General features: G+C 36.6%; 1 protein-coding gene across 2 annotated transcripts in view; it reads right to left on the bottom strand.

Annotated features, from left to right (window-relative positions):
* Positions 1 to 17,878, bottom strand: part of gpr153 (G protein-coupled receptor 153) — a 90,965-nt gene that overhangs the window by 14,111 nt on the left and 58,976 nt on the right. Inside the window, exons 3-5 of one of the 2 annotated variants that reach the window (XM_061975720.1) lie at positions 16,776 to 16,938; positions 16,509 to 16,703; positions 1,614 to 1,803 (exon numbers count right to left, since the gene is read on the bottom strand). In XM_061975720.1, the coding sequence (XP_061831704.1) occupies positions 1,614 to 1,803; positions 16,509 to 16,703; positions 16,776 to 16,938 (548 nt within the window). Of the gene's footprint in view, positions 1 to 1,613; positions 1,804 to 16,508; positions 16,939 to 17,878 lie in introns of both variants that reach the window. The other variant, XM_061975709.1, reaches the window with a different exon arrangement.

Raw genomic sequence — 17,878 nt, 5'->3', positions numbered from 1 at the left:
TGCAAAAAAACGTAAAAAAGCATTTGTCTTCTTGTCTCTCAAAATGATTGGGACCGATAGGCAACATTTTAAAAAAAAGTGCAGTTCCCCTTTAAACATAACTTTGTACAATGTTGACACAAATAGATTTAATAATAATAATAATAATAACTGGGATTTATATAGCGCTTTTCTAAGTACCCAAAGTCGCTTTACATGTAGAACCCATCAATCATTCACACCTGGTGGTGGTAAGCTACTTTCATAGCCACAGCTGCCCTAGGGTAGACTGACTGCGTGGCTGCAATTTGCGCCAACGGCCCCTCCGACCACCACCTTTCATTCATCATTCAATTCACCGGTGTGAGTGGCACCGGGGGCAAAGGGTGAAGTGTCCCGCCCAAGGACACAACGGCAGCGATTTTTTTTGGGATGGTAAGAGGCGGGGAGCGAACCTGCAACCCTCAGGTTTCTGGCACGGTTGCTCTACCCACTACGCCATGCCGCCCCAAGATTTGTCATATGTTTGTTTCTATCGCCTTATCCTGGCTCCCGAATGTTAACTGACGTATTTAAATGAAATAAGAAAAATCAAATCTTCCAAAAAAAAAAGAAAGAAAAAAAAGGCCATGATCATGTGGCCCCCCCTGGTGATTGTGGCCCTAAACAACCGCATAATCTTTATGCAATGGGCTGGTGTTTTGAAAAAATGTGCTGCTTCATAAAAAAAAAAAAAGGCAAACAGTTGCGTAATCTGATAGTTAGCAACGTAAGTAATAAACGAAATTGGATTACATTTTCAGAAAATGTCCAAAATTGATCTTGGAATAAGTGGTTTTGTATTTTATTTTTAATTATTATTCATATACGAGCTTGTCAAAATACTTATTGTTGACATTCATTCTGTCACCATACAGTATACACAAACAACGAGCCATGCATTTTTGGTCATTCAAAATGTATATAGTTTTTGTTTTGTTTTGTTTCCTGGTATGTAAAAAATGCTACAAATAACCACAATACATCAGCATTTTTTTTAGCCTTAATTGCTATTGTTATTTTGTTCGAGGAAACGTTTATCGTTGATGCGCATTAGTGCGCATGCTCAGTAGCGTTGGGCAGCACATTTTTATGGGTAGCACATTTTTCCACAACACCGGCGCTGTTCTGTCCACACTTGATAGGTCACATGATAGGATTCGAGCACTGAATTCATTTCAAATGAATGAAAAATTATTATTTTAAGTAAAATATTTTGCGTGTATCGTCACTCATTTGAGTGGGTTCCCAAAAAGCCATTCGCCTCCTGTCAAAGAAGGTTTAAAGGAGGTCTGACTAATCATTAGAATTCGATAACACATGTGCTATGTGCAATAATGAAACATTAGCTTGGTGCTATAACCCCCATTTTCCTGTTTTGCAATGCTAATACTATCAATTCCCTCGGTGTAGCACCACCAAGGTGAAAGAAAGAAAACTATATTTAATCGTAAGACATTGTTCAATGAATTTCCTTTTATGTTTAAAAGGCAATCAATAGACTAATTGGCCACATTGGTGTCATCAGGTCAAGGTGAAGGGAGGTAAAGAGGAGACTGGGCAAAGGGACACTGCCAGACTGTGATGGGGCTTACCCTCGTCCACCTCGTCATTGGACATGATGGCCACACACTTGTCCCACACCATGCGGATGTCGGCCCGGTAGCGGTCGCAAGCCCACAGGAACATGGGCAACAGGATCGACTGCACAATGGAGCACCACAGCACACACAGAACCATCCAGTTGTATGAGCGGTCGAACTTCAGACTGGCAAAGCTCACCACCTGTGCAGGGAAAAATGAAAAACTTGAGGATTGCAGTATAATACTTTACTGTTATATTTAACATATTGATATAGTCACACCATCACTTTTCTGGCAAGTTTGGTGCACTATTTAATAGTGACTAATTCGAAAAACAAACTGCACGTCTGTTCATTGTTACTATGATATACCGTATTTTTTGGAGTATAAGTCGCTCCGGAGTATAAGTTGCACCGGCCGAAAATGCATAATAAAGAAGGAAAAAAAACATATATAAGTCACATTTTTTGGGGAAATGTATTTGATAAAAGCCAACACCAAGAATAGACATTTGAAAGGCAATTTAAAATAAATAAAGAATAGTGAACAACAGGCTGAATAAGTGTACGTTATATGAGGCATAAATAACCAACTGAGAACGTGCCTGGTATGTTAACGTAACATATTATGGTAAGAGTCATTCAAATAACTATAACATATAGAACAGGCCTAGGCAATTATTTTGACTCGGGGGGCCACATTTAGAGAAAAAAATGCGTCTAGGGGCCGGTATATCTATTTTTAGGAACACTAATACAAAACCTCACAATAATGTCTGATTGAATGCTAAAAACGTTATGACATACCGCCTTAAAAAACGTAATGGAATTTTACATTTTTCTATGGGGGATAAAACACTGAATATTGACAAAATATGAATGTCACACCCCCTTTCGATCGACATATTTTACAATCAAGTGAAACGCAACAAAAATGCAACAAACAGTGAAATATGAACGCGAAGGGTACAAAATAAACCCACCTACAATCTGATTTATCTGATATTTGCTGAATTTCCCCAAGGGATCAATAAAGTACTTTCTATTCTATTCTATATTTCACTAAGCTTTAGAACTTTGTTGTGAAAATCTCCTTCCGCGTCTGTGTAAACGCTTCCCGCCCACACTGCTTGGTGCCTCGTCTGAGCTGCTGTAACTAATTAGATGACCATAGTAACTAATTATATTACCATAGTAACTAGTATATCATCCATAAGCGCAGATTCCAACCATTGAAATACTTTGTATAGTTGAAGACTTACGGTCATTAGAAAACATCACTTCACAGCTACACTTTACATCTTAAAGATCTAAAAAAAATTTGGGAATGTCCGGCGGGCCAGATTGAAAAGCTCAACGGGCCACATGTGGCCTTAATTTGCTGATATAGAACATGCTATACGTTTACCAAACAATCTGTCACTCCGAATCGCTAAATCCCATGAAATCTTATACGTCTAGTCTCTTACGTGAATGAGCTAAATAATATTATTTGATATTTTACGGTAATGTGTTAATAATTTCACACATAAGTCGCTCCTGAGTATAAGTCGCACCCCCGGCCGAACTATGAAAAAAACAGTCCGAAAAATACGGTATATCTTTATATTGAGTTAGTTTTTTTTTATAGATTTGGGCAATACAGCATATAAATATATAAGTGTCTTTATCAAAGTTAAGTATAACTATGACACTTGTTTGTAGGATCGGATCATTGATGCTTTTGATAGTAATAGCAGCATAAAAAATATGGTGGCCGAGAAGAGTCACAACAATTGCAAATGCCACAACACAACAACATAAAACCACAATACAACAATATCAAAAGCACAACACAACAACATAAAACGACAACAAAACAAGGTGAAGCCACAACAATAACACGATTGCAAAAGCTGCAACAAATGCAAAGGCCACAACACCACAACACAAAGCCACAATACAACAACATTAAGTGACAACGAAAGTGACGGACACAACAGAAGTGACAGCGGACCAAGTTTTGCTGACATACCAAAGTTGTGTTGTGGCCTAAAGTTGTTGTGGCTATATGTTTCTGTATTATGGCTTTATGTTGTTGTCATGTGTCATAAAGTTGTTGTGTCGTGGATTTAAGTTGTTCTGTTGTGGCTTTATGTTGTTGTGTTATACCGTTTGCATTCGTTGCGGCTTTTGCAATCGTGTAGTGGCTGAAAGGTATTGTGTCGTGGCTTTATGTTGTATTGTGGTTTAAAGTTGTTGTGTTGTGGTTTTATGTCGTGTTGAGGCTTTATGTTGCAGTGTAGTGGCGTTTGCGTTGAATGTGGCTTTTGTTATCGCGTTGTGGCTTAAAGTTGTTGTGTTGTGGTGTTTGTGTTTGTTGTAGTACGGTAATAGTGACATTTCTTGGACACCGTAAAAAAATACGAATAATAAAAAAATAAATCAGATAATTAATAAATATTAGGTATTTATTCAGAATTGTTTTTGATTTTTTTTTTTCATCAAATCCTGTTGAATGCATAAATAATTGTTTCACTCTCTGTAAGTCACTTCAGCTTCAGGAGCAGTTTTGTGAACAAAAACTATTCAAACCAATATTTACTTTTATTTCTGGAAAAAAAACAACTTGACATTGTAGTTAGGAAACAGACACCCAATGTTCAGAAATGCGTGCTGGTGTTTCAATACATTATTATTTACATTTTTTATTATTTCAACAAAGATGGCAGCAGCTTTTAATAAACTGTCAAGTGTATTTAACCTATTTCGAAAAAAATTTTTTAGGGATAATTACAACTGTAAAACTACAATTTTGTTTCTGCTCCTGAGTATTTGTACATGCATAATCACGCAAATGTAAATGAACATCCATCCATCCACATTCATTTGTGTGTTTCTGCTCTCCATGCATTTAAATAGCTCATTATATTAGGCCATGAGAGGCCTTCAGGTCTTTATGTCACTAGACTGTGACAGAATATAGTCTTTCATCATACCCACCTCTGTTTGGAACATAAACATACGATGCAGTGCAGATGCAAAGTCGGAGCACACGCAAACCATTTCTAATACATGACCAAACAGGAAGTCATAAAAAGCACTCACGTGTCCTCAATCTTTCTGAATGCTAAATAGCAGCTGCAGTGCCTAAAGGCTTGTGAGGTCATCACTTTGCATGGAGCAGCAATGCATATGTGCAACATGCATATATTGCACATGTATGTTTGCTAAAAACATGAACGGTCTATTCAAAGCAGCAGTATGTCATAAATGTAATACACTATGACGGCACATTGGTTTGTAAAAAGGAGGAATAACACCTCTGTCACATTATGTACTTTAATGGCGGACCAGCCACAACACCTCAACTGTTGTTGGCTATACATGAATAACATTTGCAAATATAATCTTATCACACAAAAATGAGGTATGCCAGTGTGAGAATCGACTTGATGTTTTTGTGTATGTATATATATATATATATATATTTTTTTTTTTTTTTTTTTTTTTTTAATTTTCTTATTATTTGTATTTTTTTATTTATTTATTTATTGTACATTAAAAAAATAATTAACTTGATGTATTTTGCTTTTATCTTTGCTGTTTTTCTTTGCTTCAGCTTGAAGTGACTTAAAGTTCACAACCATTATAAACCCAGATGTGGGGGAAAAAAACACATATTTCAATATCAAATCTATTTTTCAGGCTTAAAAGAAATTTAAAAAAATCTCAAATAAATGTAATATTAGGAAAATAAATATTAATATAAAATACTTATTTAAGAATTGACAATATTAATATCATAACATAAATATTAACATACGTTTCATTAATTAATATATATATTAAATATTTGTATTATTAAGAATAGTATATAAAATATTATATATAATAACATTTTATGTAATATAAAATAAGTTTAACATTTAGAATTAAATCACAAATGTAAATTATACTTCAAATTTAAATTACAATTGAATATAGTTTAGTTAGTTTTTAGTTAGTTTCAAGTTTATTCACAATACCATATAACAAATACAATAGTAGTAAAATATCATCATTTAGGTCAGTTGTCCCTTGCTAAAACGCAGCTGTACTACATTACATGTTGTTTTGTTTAGTTTTTTAAAGCAATATTATTATTTATTCATTCTAGAACCAACCATTAATTAAGTATTTTAAGCATAGAAATTGTTATATTAACAAAAACTATCAATACTGCAGAAGTATTGGCCATTAGAGGACACCGAACCAATCACAGTGTGCTGTTCAATATTGTGGCCACTGATTGACTAAGTCTCAGGCAGTATCACTATTTTGTATTGAAAGAGAGTGTAAATGTGACTAAAGGGTGTTGTTTTATTTCTAAAGGGCTCTCATGATGTTGAAAAACATATTAAGAAGGTGGTAAACAGTTTGTTTTCGGTCTAGCTATATAAATATTGGATTTATAATTAAAACAATTTTGTATTTCATTCATGTCCAGAACCAAATAAAGGAGGGACTTCTGTAATATGATGATCAGTGGTGTCCAAACTACGGCCCGCGGACAACATGTGGTTGACGACGTAATCAATTTGGCCCGCGAGATGTCATGAGTTTATTAAGGAGTTTTACCCATAGGGAGATTGCATTCATTTTAATGGTCTGATGATTTTGATACTGCTATGATGTCGCCAACTAGTGGACAACGTGAGAAATCCAGGTCAGCTTTAATTATGCTCTGAATGGAAGTTTGCACAGCATTAATTATATGACCCAATGCAAAAAAAAACTTCCATAGTTATGGTCCAAAAAAACAAATAAAATTAAAAATCCAACCAACATAAAATGTCAACAGACAACACAACCTGATCACTGATCTTTGTGGACATTATAAAAAACGTCCATGCACCATAAAAAAATTCTTAACTACACCCCTTTAAATCCATTTAAATCCATTAAAAAGCATGATGAGAAAAATGCAAAACACCGCTCACTTATCCATGTTTGGCGCATTTTAGCTGCTTGATATTTCTGATTGATTACAAAACTTTAGGGAAGTTGTCACGGAAGTAAACAAGGTAGAAGTCGAACTTTCAAATACTCTTAATATCCAATTATATTAATTATATAGCCGTTATATTAATATAATATGTACATATATATATATATAATGTATATGCTATATATATATATATATATATATATATATATATATATATATATATATATATATATTGTTAGGTCAGGACAAAACACAGAGCCTGTTTTCGCAGGTTTCTCTGCTCTTCAGAAGAGAAAAAATCCCCTGAAGAGCAGAGAAACTTGCAAAACAGGCTTGTATGGATGAAATAGCCTCTTTGTTTTTTCCTGACCTAACATATATTCCGCTCTACCCCGATATTGAGCACTGTACAACGGATAAACCACAGAAACCTCGACTATAAAAAAAAATACAACAAATAAATAAATAAATATATATATATATATATATATATATATATATATATATATATATATATATTTATTTTCATTTGTATTTTTATTTATTTATTTATTTTATTTATAGTTACTCGACCAAATTTTTTTAGCCCAATGCAGTGTCAAAAAGTTTGGACACCCATGGTATATTTGTATACAATATTACTTCTTTTTTTTTCGTATCATCGTAAAAATATTGTATTCATTTATTTATTCTTTGTAAAATAATTCAGACAGAAGTCAAAACATTATAAAAGTGAGACAAGCAAAAATGCAATTGAAATTATTATCTTTTTTTCTGTGCTTTTAACAATGTACGCAGCAAACATTTTCAGTCCAAAATGAGCCATCAGCAATGATTTCGTCTGCTGATCCGCGGAGAGAAAGCGTTTGAAAGTTTGGCTATTTGGAGAAGGAATTGTTATCGCCCAGCTCCCAGGGTGCAGTTATTGGCATGCGGCAAAAAGACGAGAAGCATGACTTGAGGGAATAATTAAAGATCGCTATAAAAGCCAAAGCCTGCAAAGTGTGACAATGGCCTCACTGAACGTTTGCTAATACAATTCTTGAGGGAGGCTTTTGAAATTCATCGTGCTAATGTAACCCAGACCACATGTTCTTTCTTGGTAATGTTGAACATCCTTCAACTGCAAGAAGTACTACTTATTTTGTATCAGTGCATTAGTGCAGCCATGTCTGTAACTTGCCTGGGGTGTACACAACTCCATCAGGAAAAAGTTTGTTTGGATGACTTTAAACAGATGGCTTCACCGTGAGCTAATGCATGAATGTGGTAATGATACAGACATCTCGTCTTACACAATTTAATAACACCAAGTCGGAATGCAAACAGCTCAATCAAGCACAGAAGTATTCTTGGTGAAAAGCCTTAAGCTCTCTAGGAGCTCTTGATTCAGCCTGGAAACACAATGTGAAAAATGAATGAGGCCCTGAGGCTTGAATTTGCAAACCAAATGGCGACAGGCTAGAAGAGCTTCATTCAAGCATGATGATCTTGAAGGATTTTCGAGTTAAGTGACACCCTTGTTATTCCAGATAAGAGAGGGGAGATGACCCTTGCTCTAAACGTGCTTGATAGATTCAGTAGACCCCCCACTCTCTTTATATATTGTGACTTGCTGGAAAAATACAGGCATCATCTATAATCACTGAGCCTGGCCTACTTTCAGATGTGGAGGAAGAAAAACATTTAGGTTGATGTAAATAATAAAGCAGCATGGCGTGGTTTCTAAGTGTGTTGAATGTTTACCTCCAGCGGGCCTGTTTCATGTCATGCCAAGCGAGCCTGCACATGGTCGACAGCCTCCAAAATGAGCAATAAAGAGATAAAGATGTGTGATTATGAACATTTATGGCCCTTGCTTATAAGTTTGTTGCTCCAAAACGTAAAAAATAATTACCTGTATTAATGATAAACTGCGGTAAAATTACCGTACTTTCCGGACCATAGGGCGCACCGGATTATAAGGCGCACTGCAGATGAATGGGCTATTTTTGATCTGTTTTTAAATATAAGGCGCACCGGATTATAGGGCGCATTAAAGGAGTCATATTATTATTATTTTTATCTAAATTGAAAACACTTCCTTGTGGTCTACATCAGTGGTCCCCAACCTTTTTGTAACTGCGGACCGGTCAACGCTTGAAAATTTGTCCCAGACTGTATTGATCTATATTGATATATAATGTAGGAACCAGAAATATTAATAACAGAAAGAAAAAACCTTTTGTGCGAATGAGTGTGAATGAGTGTAAATAGGGGAGGGAGGTTTTTTGGGTTGGTGCACTAATTGTAAGTGTATCTTTTGTTTTTTATGTTGATTTAATTTAAAAAAAAATAAAACAAATAAAATAAATAAATGTATTTTAATTTTTTTATTTCTTGTGCGGCCCGGTACCAATCGATCCACGGACCGGTGGTTGGGGACCACTGGCATAGATTATGTTTTACAGATCATCTTCAAGCCGCTTTCTGACAGTCGCTGTCTTATTTACGTGGCTCACCTTCGGCAGCGTCTTTTCTCCGTCATCTTTGCTGTAGCTGTGTAGCGTGCAAGGACGGGAGTGGAAGAAATGTCAAAAGATGGCGCTAACTTTTTTAATGACATTCAGACTTTACTTAAATCAATAACGGAGCAGCATCGCCTCATCCGGAAACAACAACATCGAAAATGTGTCCCGTGAAAAACCGTCCGACCGGAACTCTAATAACTAAAGTTCCTTGGGTGAATAATGTAAACTCACTATGCCGGTATGTTTTAGCGTCTTCATGGCGAGTTTACTGGCAGATATAAGTAAGAACTTTACACTACTTTATATTAGAAATGGCAACAGCGGAGGATGAATTTCTCATAACAAGAAGATAGTGAAAAAGAAGAAGATTATCGACTACGGCGTCGGCGCGGACGCGCACAATTTTTCAGGACTTATGCAGACCCCCAATACACATCAGCAGGAACCAGAAAGTAAGAAAAGTTGCTTCTGCATAATATTGCAAAACAAAACGCCAGATAATATGTCTTACCTTATACACACAATAATAATAATACTCGTATGTTTAATGCGCCGACAATCTTTCAAGCGGTGCGGCTTCATAGCTTACCAAAGTCGTACTAAAACATTTTGAAAGATTTTTAAGCGCCGTGTGTAATGTTCTATATTTTCAATGGGACATTTAAAATGTTGGTGTTGTTTACTTGACACCAAGTAAACAACATCATAGTGCAGTCTACACGTAAATCTTATGTGTGACTGCCATCTACTGGTCACACTTATCATTACATAGTGTACCAAATAAAATAGCTTCGAGGTGGGTATGCTCAACCAAAATTATTCTGTACATTAAGCGCACCTGGTTATAAGGTGCACTGTCGAGTTTTGAGGGGAAAAAAAGCATTTTAAGTGCACCTTATAGTCCGGAAAATACGGTATTGGCGGTTAATATTACTACTTTAAATTTTCTTACAACCGTGATTGATTACTGCACTTTGAAAAACTCATGGTGATACTTTTCATTTCCTGGAGAAGCAGCTAGCGGGCTAATCGCAAGCTAGCTTAAATGCTAATAGGAATACAAAACACAAACATTTTTCCACATTATAAACGTCAATCTAAACTCTAAACTTGTTTGAGCAACTACAGGCCTGATCTACCAAAGGTTTGTGCGTATTAAATAGGGATGTAACCATATCAAAATGTCACCGGACAATATTATGATGGTATTAAGGCTACAGTACAATATTATTATGGAATTTCCCCCCCAAAAAAGACTTGGTAAAAATGGCATAGTGCGTAAAATGAAGTGCCAGGAAGGTTTAGGATAAACACACTTACTGTAATTAAACACAAACATATGCTTAAATGTTTTAATCATATTTATTACTACAAACATGTATTTTCAAGTGCAACATCTACTGTTTTAAGCAAATATCTGACAATTTATCTTTTAATAATGTAATTACCTAAAAATCTTATGTTTAGCTTTGCTGGCTTCAAATATATTTTCCGGGTGATGGTTTGTCAAGTAGCTTCTCATATTTCTCCACAGTGTACCGGACGCCCTTTCCTCTCCAAAAGTCCGATTGTGATTCGATTTGCGATTTTTATATTTCATGCATACAAATGCATACAACTGCGAAACTAACGAGTGAAGGTGTAAGTGTGAATTCCAATCAACATATTCTTGTCTCAAGGTGCCCCACATTAGAACAATATGCAATAATTTACTTAAAAAAATATTTGGCCTTATGCAGACAGACTTAGAGCTTTTGTCCACATGATGCTCTTAAACTGACTAAATAATCCATACAACTATACAGTGTTTATAATGTAATGTAATCACACAATATCATAGTAATGCAAGTAACCATTTTAAAGGATATAAACTTGTATTCCTCATTACAGTAGAATTGTTTACCATTACCAAACACTAATCACCGAACAGAAACTGGTGTGTAGAAAAATCAGCATACCTGGCAACTAAAAATAAACCAAGGAAACAACCGAAACAGACTTAAACATGGAAAAACCACAACAAACACAAACCGTGACCTAGAGTGACAGGGCATGACACCCAGAGTGCACCTTTAGTGTGGTAAAAATAAGTTATGTCGTTCCGCTTCAGTTTTGCATTGAAAAGGTGATACATATTTTATTTGCGTGCTGCATGTCAACAACATAACAAAACACCACAAGTTGGACCATATGATGCCCTAAATGTGGAGGAAATTAATGTCTCTATGGTGACAGTCGGCAAACATGCACAATGCTCATTTAAACAGGTAGGTCTGCACCACTTTTGTACTTGTTACCAATTATGTCTTAGGAGATCACTCGCCACACACCCACTAATAGTACACACAATTTTATTGTTTGCATATGCTATTTAGCACTTTTAATTTGGAGCTTAGTAGATCAGGCAATATGTTATGCTGAGAACATAGTGGTGGTTGTGAAGATTTTTACACTGCACACACACAAACATAAACAGGAGGTGAAGCGTGCAACCCCCGTTTTGTCTTGATCATTAAAGTGGTCATCTATCCATTTTCTACCGCTTGTCCCGTTCGGGGTCGCGGGGTGTGCTGGAGACTATCTCAGCTGCATTCGGGCGGAAGGCGGGGTACACCCTAGACAAGTCGCCACCTCATCGCAGGGCCAACACAGATAGGCAGACAACATTCACACATGATGGCCAATTTAGGGTTGCCAATCAACCTATCCCCAGGTGCATGTCTTTGGAGGTGGGAGGAAGCCAGAGTACCCGGAGGGAACCCATGCAGACACGGGGAGAACATGGTCATATCATGATTTATTTTGTTTACATGTAAATCACTTCCTTCTGGTCTACATAACGTCTGATGGTGTTTCTTTGGTGAAAAGAATGCGTAGATTTTGTTTTACAGACCTATTTTGAAGTCACTTTTTTGCTGCCTTTTAAAACAGCTTGTTTTGAGAGGCAGAGTTGTTAGATGCAATTGAACCTCTCCTCACGCCGATTAGCCTTCGCCCCCGCCCGTCAGCTTTTATTTGTATTTTTTTTAGCTTTCTTGCTTTTATTGTGCACTATGAACATTGGTGACCGCCACCAGCTTTCTGTTTTGAGTGACTTTTACCACAACACAACATCCCAGAGTGGTTTGTTGTCAGCACTAAGGAAGGAACCCTGGCTGACATACAGGTCTGGAACTATACACACTCTCTAAGGTTAAACTTTTACCAAATTTAACTTTCTAGTGCTAGATCCATGTGTATATTGACAATAAAAAGCTTATCTACTTCGCTAACGTACCAACGAATTATATAACTTACTCGAACCTTGTCAAACACAGTAGGCACTGATCCAATTAAAAGTAGTTTTTAGGAATATAATTCTGATATTTTGCCAAAGGAAAATAACGCTATTGTTTTACAGTAGAAGGATAAGCTAGCTACACAACAACTCGAGCTAACATTGCTCACGCTTCATACACACATTTCTAACCTATCGTTATTACTTCCTCTTTCTCCTTCATTGCCATAGATATCAGTCAGCGGGCTCGCCATTAAAAGTCATTTTTGGGATAGTCTATCTTTTTGTGAAAGTTTGTGGGTGAAGCAGCTACCGTCAGACTCTCTTTCGCACACACTCGGAGGGACATTGCCGCAAAACAAAAAAGTTAGCCTGGCACTTCTTACTTCTTCAGATGAGACTTGAGGGTTGAATAGTGTCCTGCGTTGGGTACCACAACCAACAACAGCATTTTCCTTCTTCTAGTCAAATAATGGGCATTTTGTTGTCTAAACTAAACATGGTGGACGCAACCAAGGCAATCTAGCTAGATTTATACAGTATATGGATTATCTGCTAACAATGTTCAAAAGAATTGTTTGGAGGAAGTAGATTGGAAGGCAAGATTGTTTTATAAATATCTCCGCAATGCCTCCACACTTTGATTTTGAATTTGCAGGACTTATGCAGATCCCAAAAGCACATAAGTAGGTACCAATAGGTAAGAAAAGCCTTTACAAATTAAAACGGAAGATGATAAACATATATAAAGACTAAAATAACAACAACCCCAATATGTTGAGGTATATTTATTATTTTACAAATAAAGCTTGGTTAAAAGATACCATTGTGTTTGGTATTATGTGATCAGTGTCAACAGTCTCCACCTAACTTAATACATATGTTTTGGTTTTGCCCATCCCTGTGCAGTTATTGGACTGAATTTGTAATACTTTGTCTTTAGTACCGTATTTTTCGGACTATAAAGCGCACTTAAAATCCTTTAATTTTCTCAAAAATCAACAGTGCACCTTATAACCCGGTGCGCCTAATGTACGGCATAATGGTTGTGCTTACCGACCTCGAAGCTATTTTGTTTGGTACATGGTGTAATGATAAGTGTGATCAGTAGATGGCAGTCACACATAAGAGATACGAGTTAACTGCAAGATGACGCCAGTAAACAACACAAAAACTTTAAATGTTCCATTAAGAATATAGAACACTACACACGGCGCTCAAAAATCTGTCAAAATGTTTTTAGTACGTCTTCGGAAAGCTATGAAGCCGCACCGTTTGATGGATTGTTGGCGCATTAAACATACGAGTATTATTATGGTGTGTGTATAAGGACTGCAAAATGGCACCTATTAGCAGACATTATCTGGCGTTTTGTTTCTTCAATATTATGCAAAACCAACGTTTCTTACCTTCTGGTACGTGCTGATCTGTATTTGGGATCTGCATAAGTACTGAATATTTCGCCATTGTAGTCTGTGCCAACGCCGTAGTCGATAAGCTTCTTCTTTTTCTCTACCTTCTTATGTGGCATTCATCTTCCGCTGTTGCCATTTCTAATATAAAGTAGCGTAAAGTTCTTACTTATATCTGTCAGTCGACTAGCTATCAAAGCGCTAAAAACTGTAGCAGATTTACATAATTCACCCACGGAACTTTAGTTATTAGAGGGTTTCAGTCAAACGTTTTTTCACGGGACACATTTCCGGCCTTGATGTTGCATTATTGAGCCACGGATGAGAAGATGCTGCTCTTTTATTGATTTAAGTAAAGTCTGAATGTCATCAAAACAGTTAGCTCCATCTTTTGACACTTCTTCCACTCCCGTCCTTGCACGCTACACCACTACAACAAAGATGACGGGGGGAAGGCGCTGTCGAAGTTGAGCCACGTAAATAAGACCGCCTACCAAACGGCGCATCCTGAAAAGACGCTCAGAAAGCTACTTGAAAATGGTCTGTAAAACATAATCTATGCAACACTTTCACCAAAGAACCACCATCACATGTTATGTGGACCACAAGATAGTGTTTTAAATTTAGAAAAAAATCATAATATGACCCCTTTAATGCGCCTTATAATCCGGTGCGCCTTTTGTATGAAAATAGACCTGAATAGACCCGCTCATCGGCAGTGCGCCTTTTAATCCTGTGCGCCCTATGGCCCGAAAAATACGGTAATTGGCGAAAAGATTGAACCAAATCCTCTAAGTGGACTATTTAGGGTAGCACCTTAGTCATCTACCTTTAGTAAATCCAAAAAGAACTTCGTAGCATTCACTACTTTGTTGGCTAGAAGACTCACTGCATTAACATGAAAGGCAACAGCGCCTCCCTGCCATTAGAGACTTTATTTCCTTATATTGGAGAAAATTAGGCTGACATTAAACGGTTGTTCTGTGAAGTTTCAGGAAGTATGGGGTGGTTTCCTAAAATATGTAAGAGAGACTGATCTCAAATTTAACCCCGATTGAAAAGTAAGATAGGTAGATAATTGATTCGCCTTTTGTCTGCTTTTGTGTATTGCTGCGCTGTGTTGGGGACATCCAGGAGTGCAGTTGTCTGTGGCTTCATGTCAATATTTGCCTGCACTTATTTGAATGGTGCGTTTTTTGTTTTTATTTTACTCTATTTATATATAATTGTTGTGGGTTACTTGTTTGGGGGAGAAAACATTTTTTTTTACATGTATTTAATTGTATTACGAGATTGTATATGTCAAAAATTCAATAAACAAATATAAAAAAAATAATAAATTAATAATATATATATATATATATATATATATATATATATATAGCACTTTTTGAGCACATTCAACAATATTGTGATAATAGTTATTTATACCCGTGGTAATTTTGGTCACAATGAACGTGGAATAAAATTTTAATATATAATTAAAGCTGCAAGCAGCGATGGATGGGACCGACTTTGACGGCACATAAAATCCAAACCGGAGCAGTAATTAAAACTATTTCGTCAACTTTTAATCAGAAGGGTTCAATCTCTCTCCTGTGCTAGTTTGAAGCCGACACAACAAACACGCTCAGAGAAGATAATTTAAAAAAAAAGGTGACTCGTTTTTACAAAACTTTTGTTATGAAGGGGCAATTGCAAACTTCCTGTTTTTGCTGGGGGTTGTCAATTAATGAATTGTAGGTCTAATTAAGACCTATATAGAGGTTGTTGTTTCATGTCTCTACGACATTCCTACTGGAAGTTACAGGCAGTTTTGTCTGTGTTTTCTTCCTAGGAGCAGTTTTGTCTGTGTTTTCTTCCTAGGGGGCGCGAGAGCGCAATTTTGAGTTTTGGGGCTCGGTTTCTTGATTAGATCGCAATTTTCGCTAGTCCTGATGTGTGTGTCATATGTGTCAATATGGTGAGTTTTGAAGCATGTTAAGGGGGTCAAATTACAGCTCAAAGAGGCGGCTGGTATAATAATAATAAAACCTTACAATTACAATAGGGTCCTCTGTCCCAAAGGGACATTCGGTCCCTAAAAATGTACCAAAATCTACATCATTTACAGGGGAACCTTAAACATAAAAAAAAAATGGCTGAAAACCAAAAAAAATGTCTCAAAAACGTCTAAAATATATTTAATATATATTCAATTCCTGATATATATTACAAAAAAATTTAAATTTCAACCGTGTGTGTAAGACATTGCCAATTCTTGTGAGATTTCAGCTCTGTGAGCACGTGTTGTAAGTTTTTTTAAACTTTTAAATCCAACATTACCAGTACCAGTACATTCATTTAGATTTGGTGCTAACTGTTCACATTCGCTCATAAACACATAATGATCGGACTGCCTGTGACTGTAACTTGTCATAACTCTACCTCGCTATTCAAATAGTGAGTAGTTTTTCTTTATTGTAGTTTGATGTTGTTTTATTACAGAGTGGTTACCTTTTATTACACTTGTATAGCAGTTCAGAAAGTTTACTTTAAACATTCCTGTAGAGTTATTTAATGTTTAGTGACAGTGACTGCAGCACAATAATTCGCATATTACTTGCTATGGGTTGTTTATTGGTCAGCGTTTTAACTTTCACTGTATATTCCAAACTGTCACCTTTGTTATGGAAACTACACACAGTTATACGCACTGGTGTAACTTGGCAGTTTGTCATGTTTAAGCTGAGAACTCACCAGTATGGGGAAGCCAGTCAGGAAGTCATAGATGAAGACGATGCCACTGATCAGATAAGTGATCTGCAGTGACGTCTTAAGAGGTTCCGACCCATCAATGGAGGATCTACGCTTGCCCTGGGCGTCTTCCACCACGATGGTGGGGACGTTGAATTTGTTCTTGTCCGCTTTGTGGCCTGCCTGAATGGAGAAGGTCTGGAAGAGAGCAATGCCGATGCAGATCACACCCATGGTCACGCTACCGCCAATCAAGAGCAGGAAGCAAACCCCAAACCCCAAGCCGATCTCTGTCACGATGAATCGGCAGTCAGAGGTGTAGAAGCGGTCGGTGGTGTCGTGCCAGCCCACAGCTGGAAGTGTGGACAGGATGAAGGAGACCATCCAGATGCCCATCACTGTGTGCACCGCCTGCTTCTTAGTGTTGCTCAGCCTGGAAGCACAAACACACATTTTAGCATAGAAGCATTCAAGATGGCCATTTGCTAATAACAACAATTACTTCAATAGCTCAGGGACTTGGAATCATACATTAGACGTGACAACAACAACAACCCCAAATGTTGATGAAAACACTTCCCCGAAAGGACAAAGCAAGCCAAGGGTCAATTACTCATACATTTTATATGCATTTTACTCTTAAAGGGCAATAATATCTAATGAATGGAATTGTTATTATTAACTAAAATTAATAATTGGTTTAAAAAATAATAAATACTTACTTAGTTGACTAAAATTACAGTAAATTTTGTCGACTAAAATATAAAGTATAACAGACAACGCATCATTAATAACTTGTATTAATTATTTATTATTGCAGTCAGAGGTGGGTAGTAACGCGCTACATTTACTCCGTTACATCTACTTGAGTAACTTTTGGGATAAATTGTACTTCTAAGAGTAGTTTTAATGCAACATACTTTTACTTTTACTTGAGTATATTTATAGAGAAGAAACGCTACTTTTACTCTGCTACTTTTATCTACATTCAGCTCGCTACTCGCTACTAATTTTTATCGATCTGTTAATGCACGCTTTGTTTGTTTTGGTCTGTCAGACAGACCTTCAAAGTGCCTGCGTTTCAACAAATACAGTCACTGGTGACGTTCACTCCGTTCCACCAATCAGATGCAGTCACTGGTGACGTTGGACAAATCAAACAGAGCCAGGCGGTCACATGACCTGACTTAAAGTTGAAAAACGTATTCGGGTGTTACCATTTAGTGGTCAATTGTACGTAATATGTACTGTACTGTGCAATCTACTAATAAAAGTTCCAATCAATCAATCAAAAGTGTGAAGGAAAAAAAGACCCTTTTTTATTTCAACCGTACATCCCGTCAAAAGCCTAAAGACTGACTGCACAGTCCCTG

Source organism: Nerophis lumbriciformis, linkage group LG01 (assembly GCF_033978685.3).
Source record: "Nerophis lumbriciformis linkage group LG01, RoL_Nlum_v2.1, whole genome shotgun sequence".
In the NCBI taxonomy this organism is placed as follows: domain Eukaryota; kingdom Metazoa; phylum Chordata; class Actinopteri; order Syngnathiformes; family Syngnathidae; genus Nerophis; species Nerophis lumbriciformis.
This window is presented reverse-complemented; position numbering and strand designations above follow the sequence as displayed.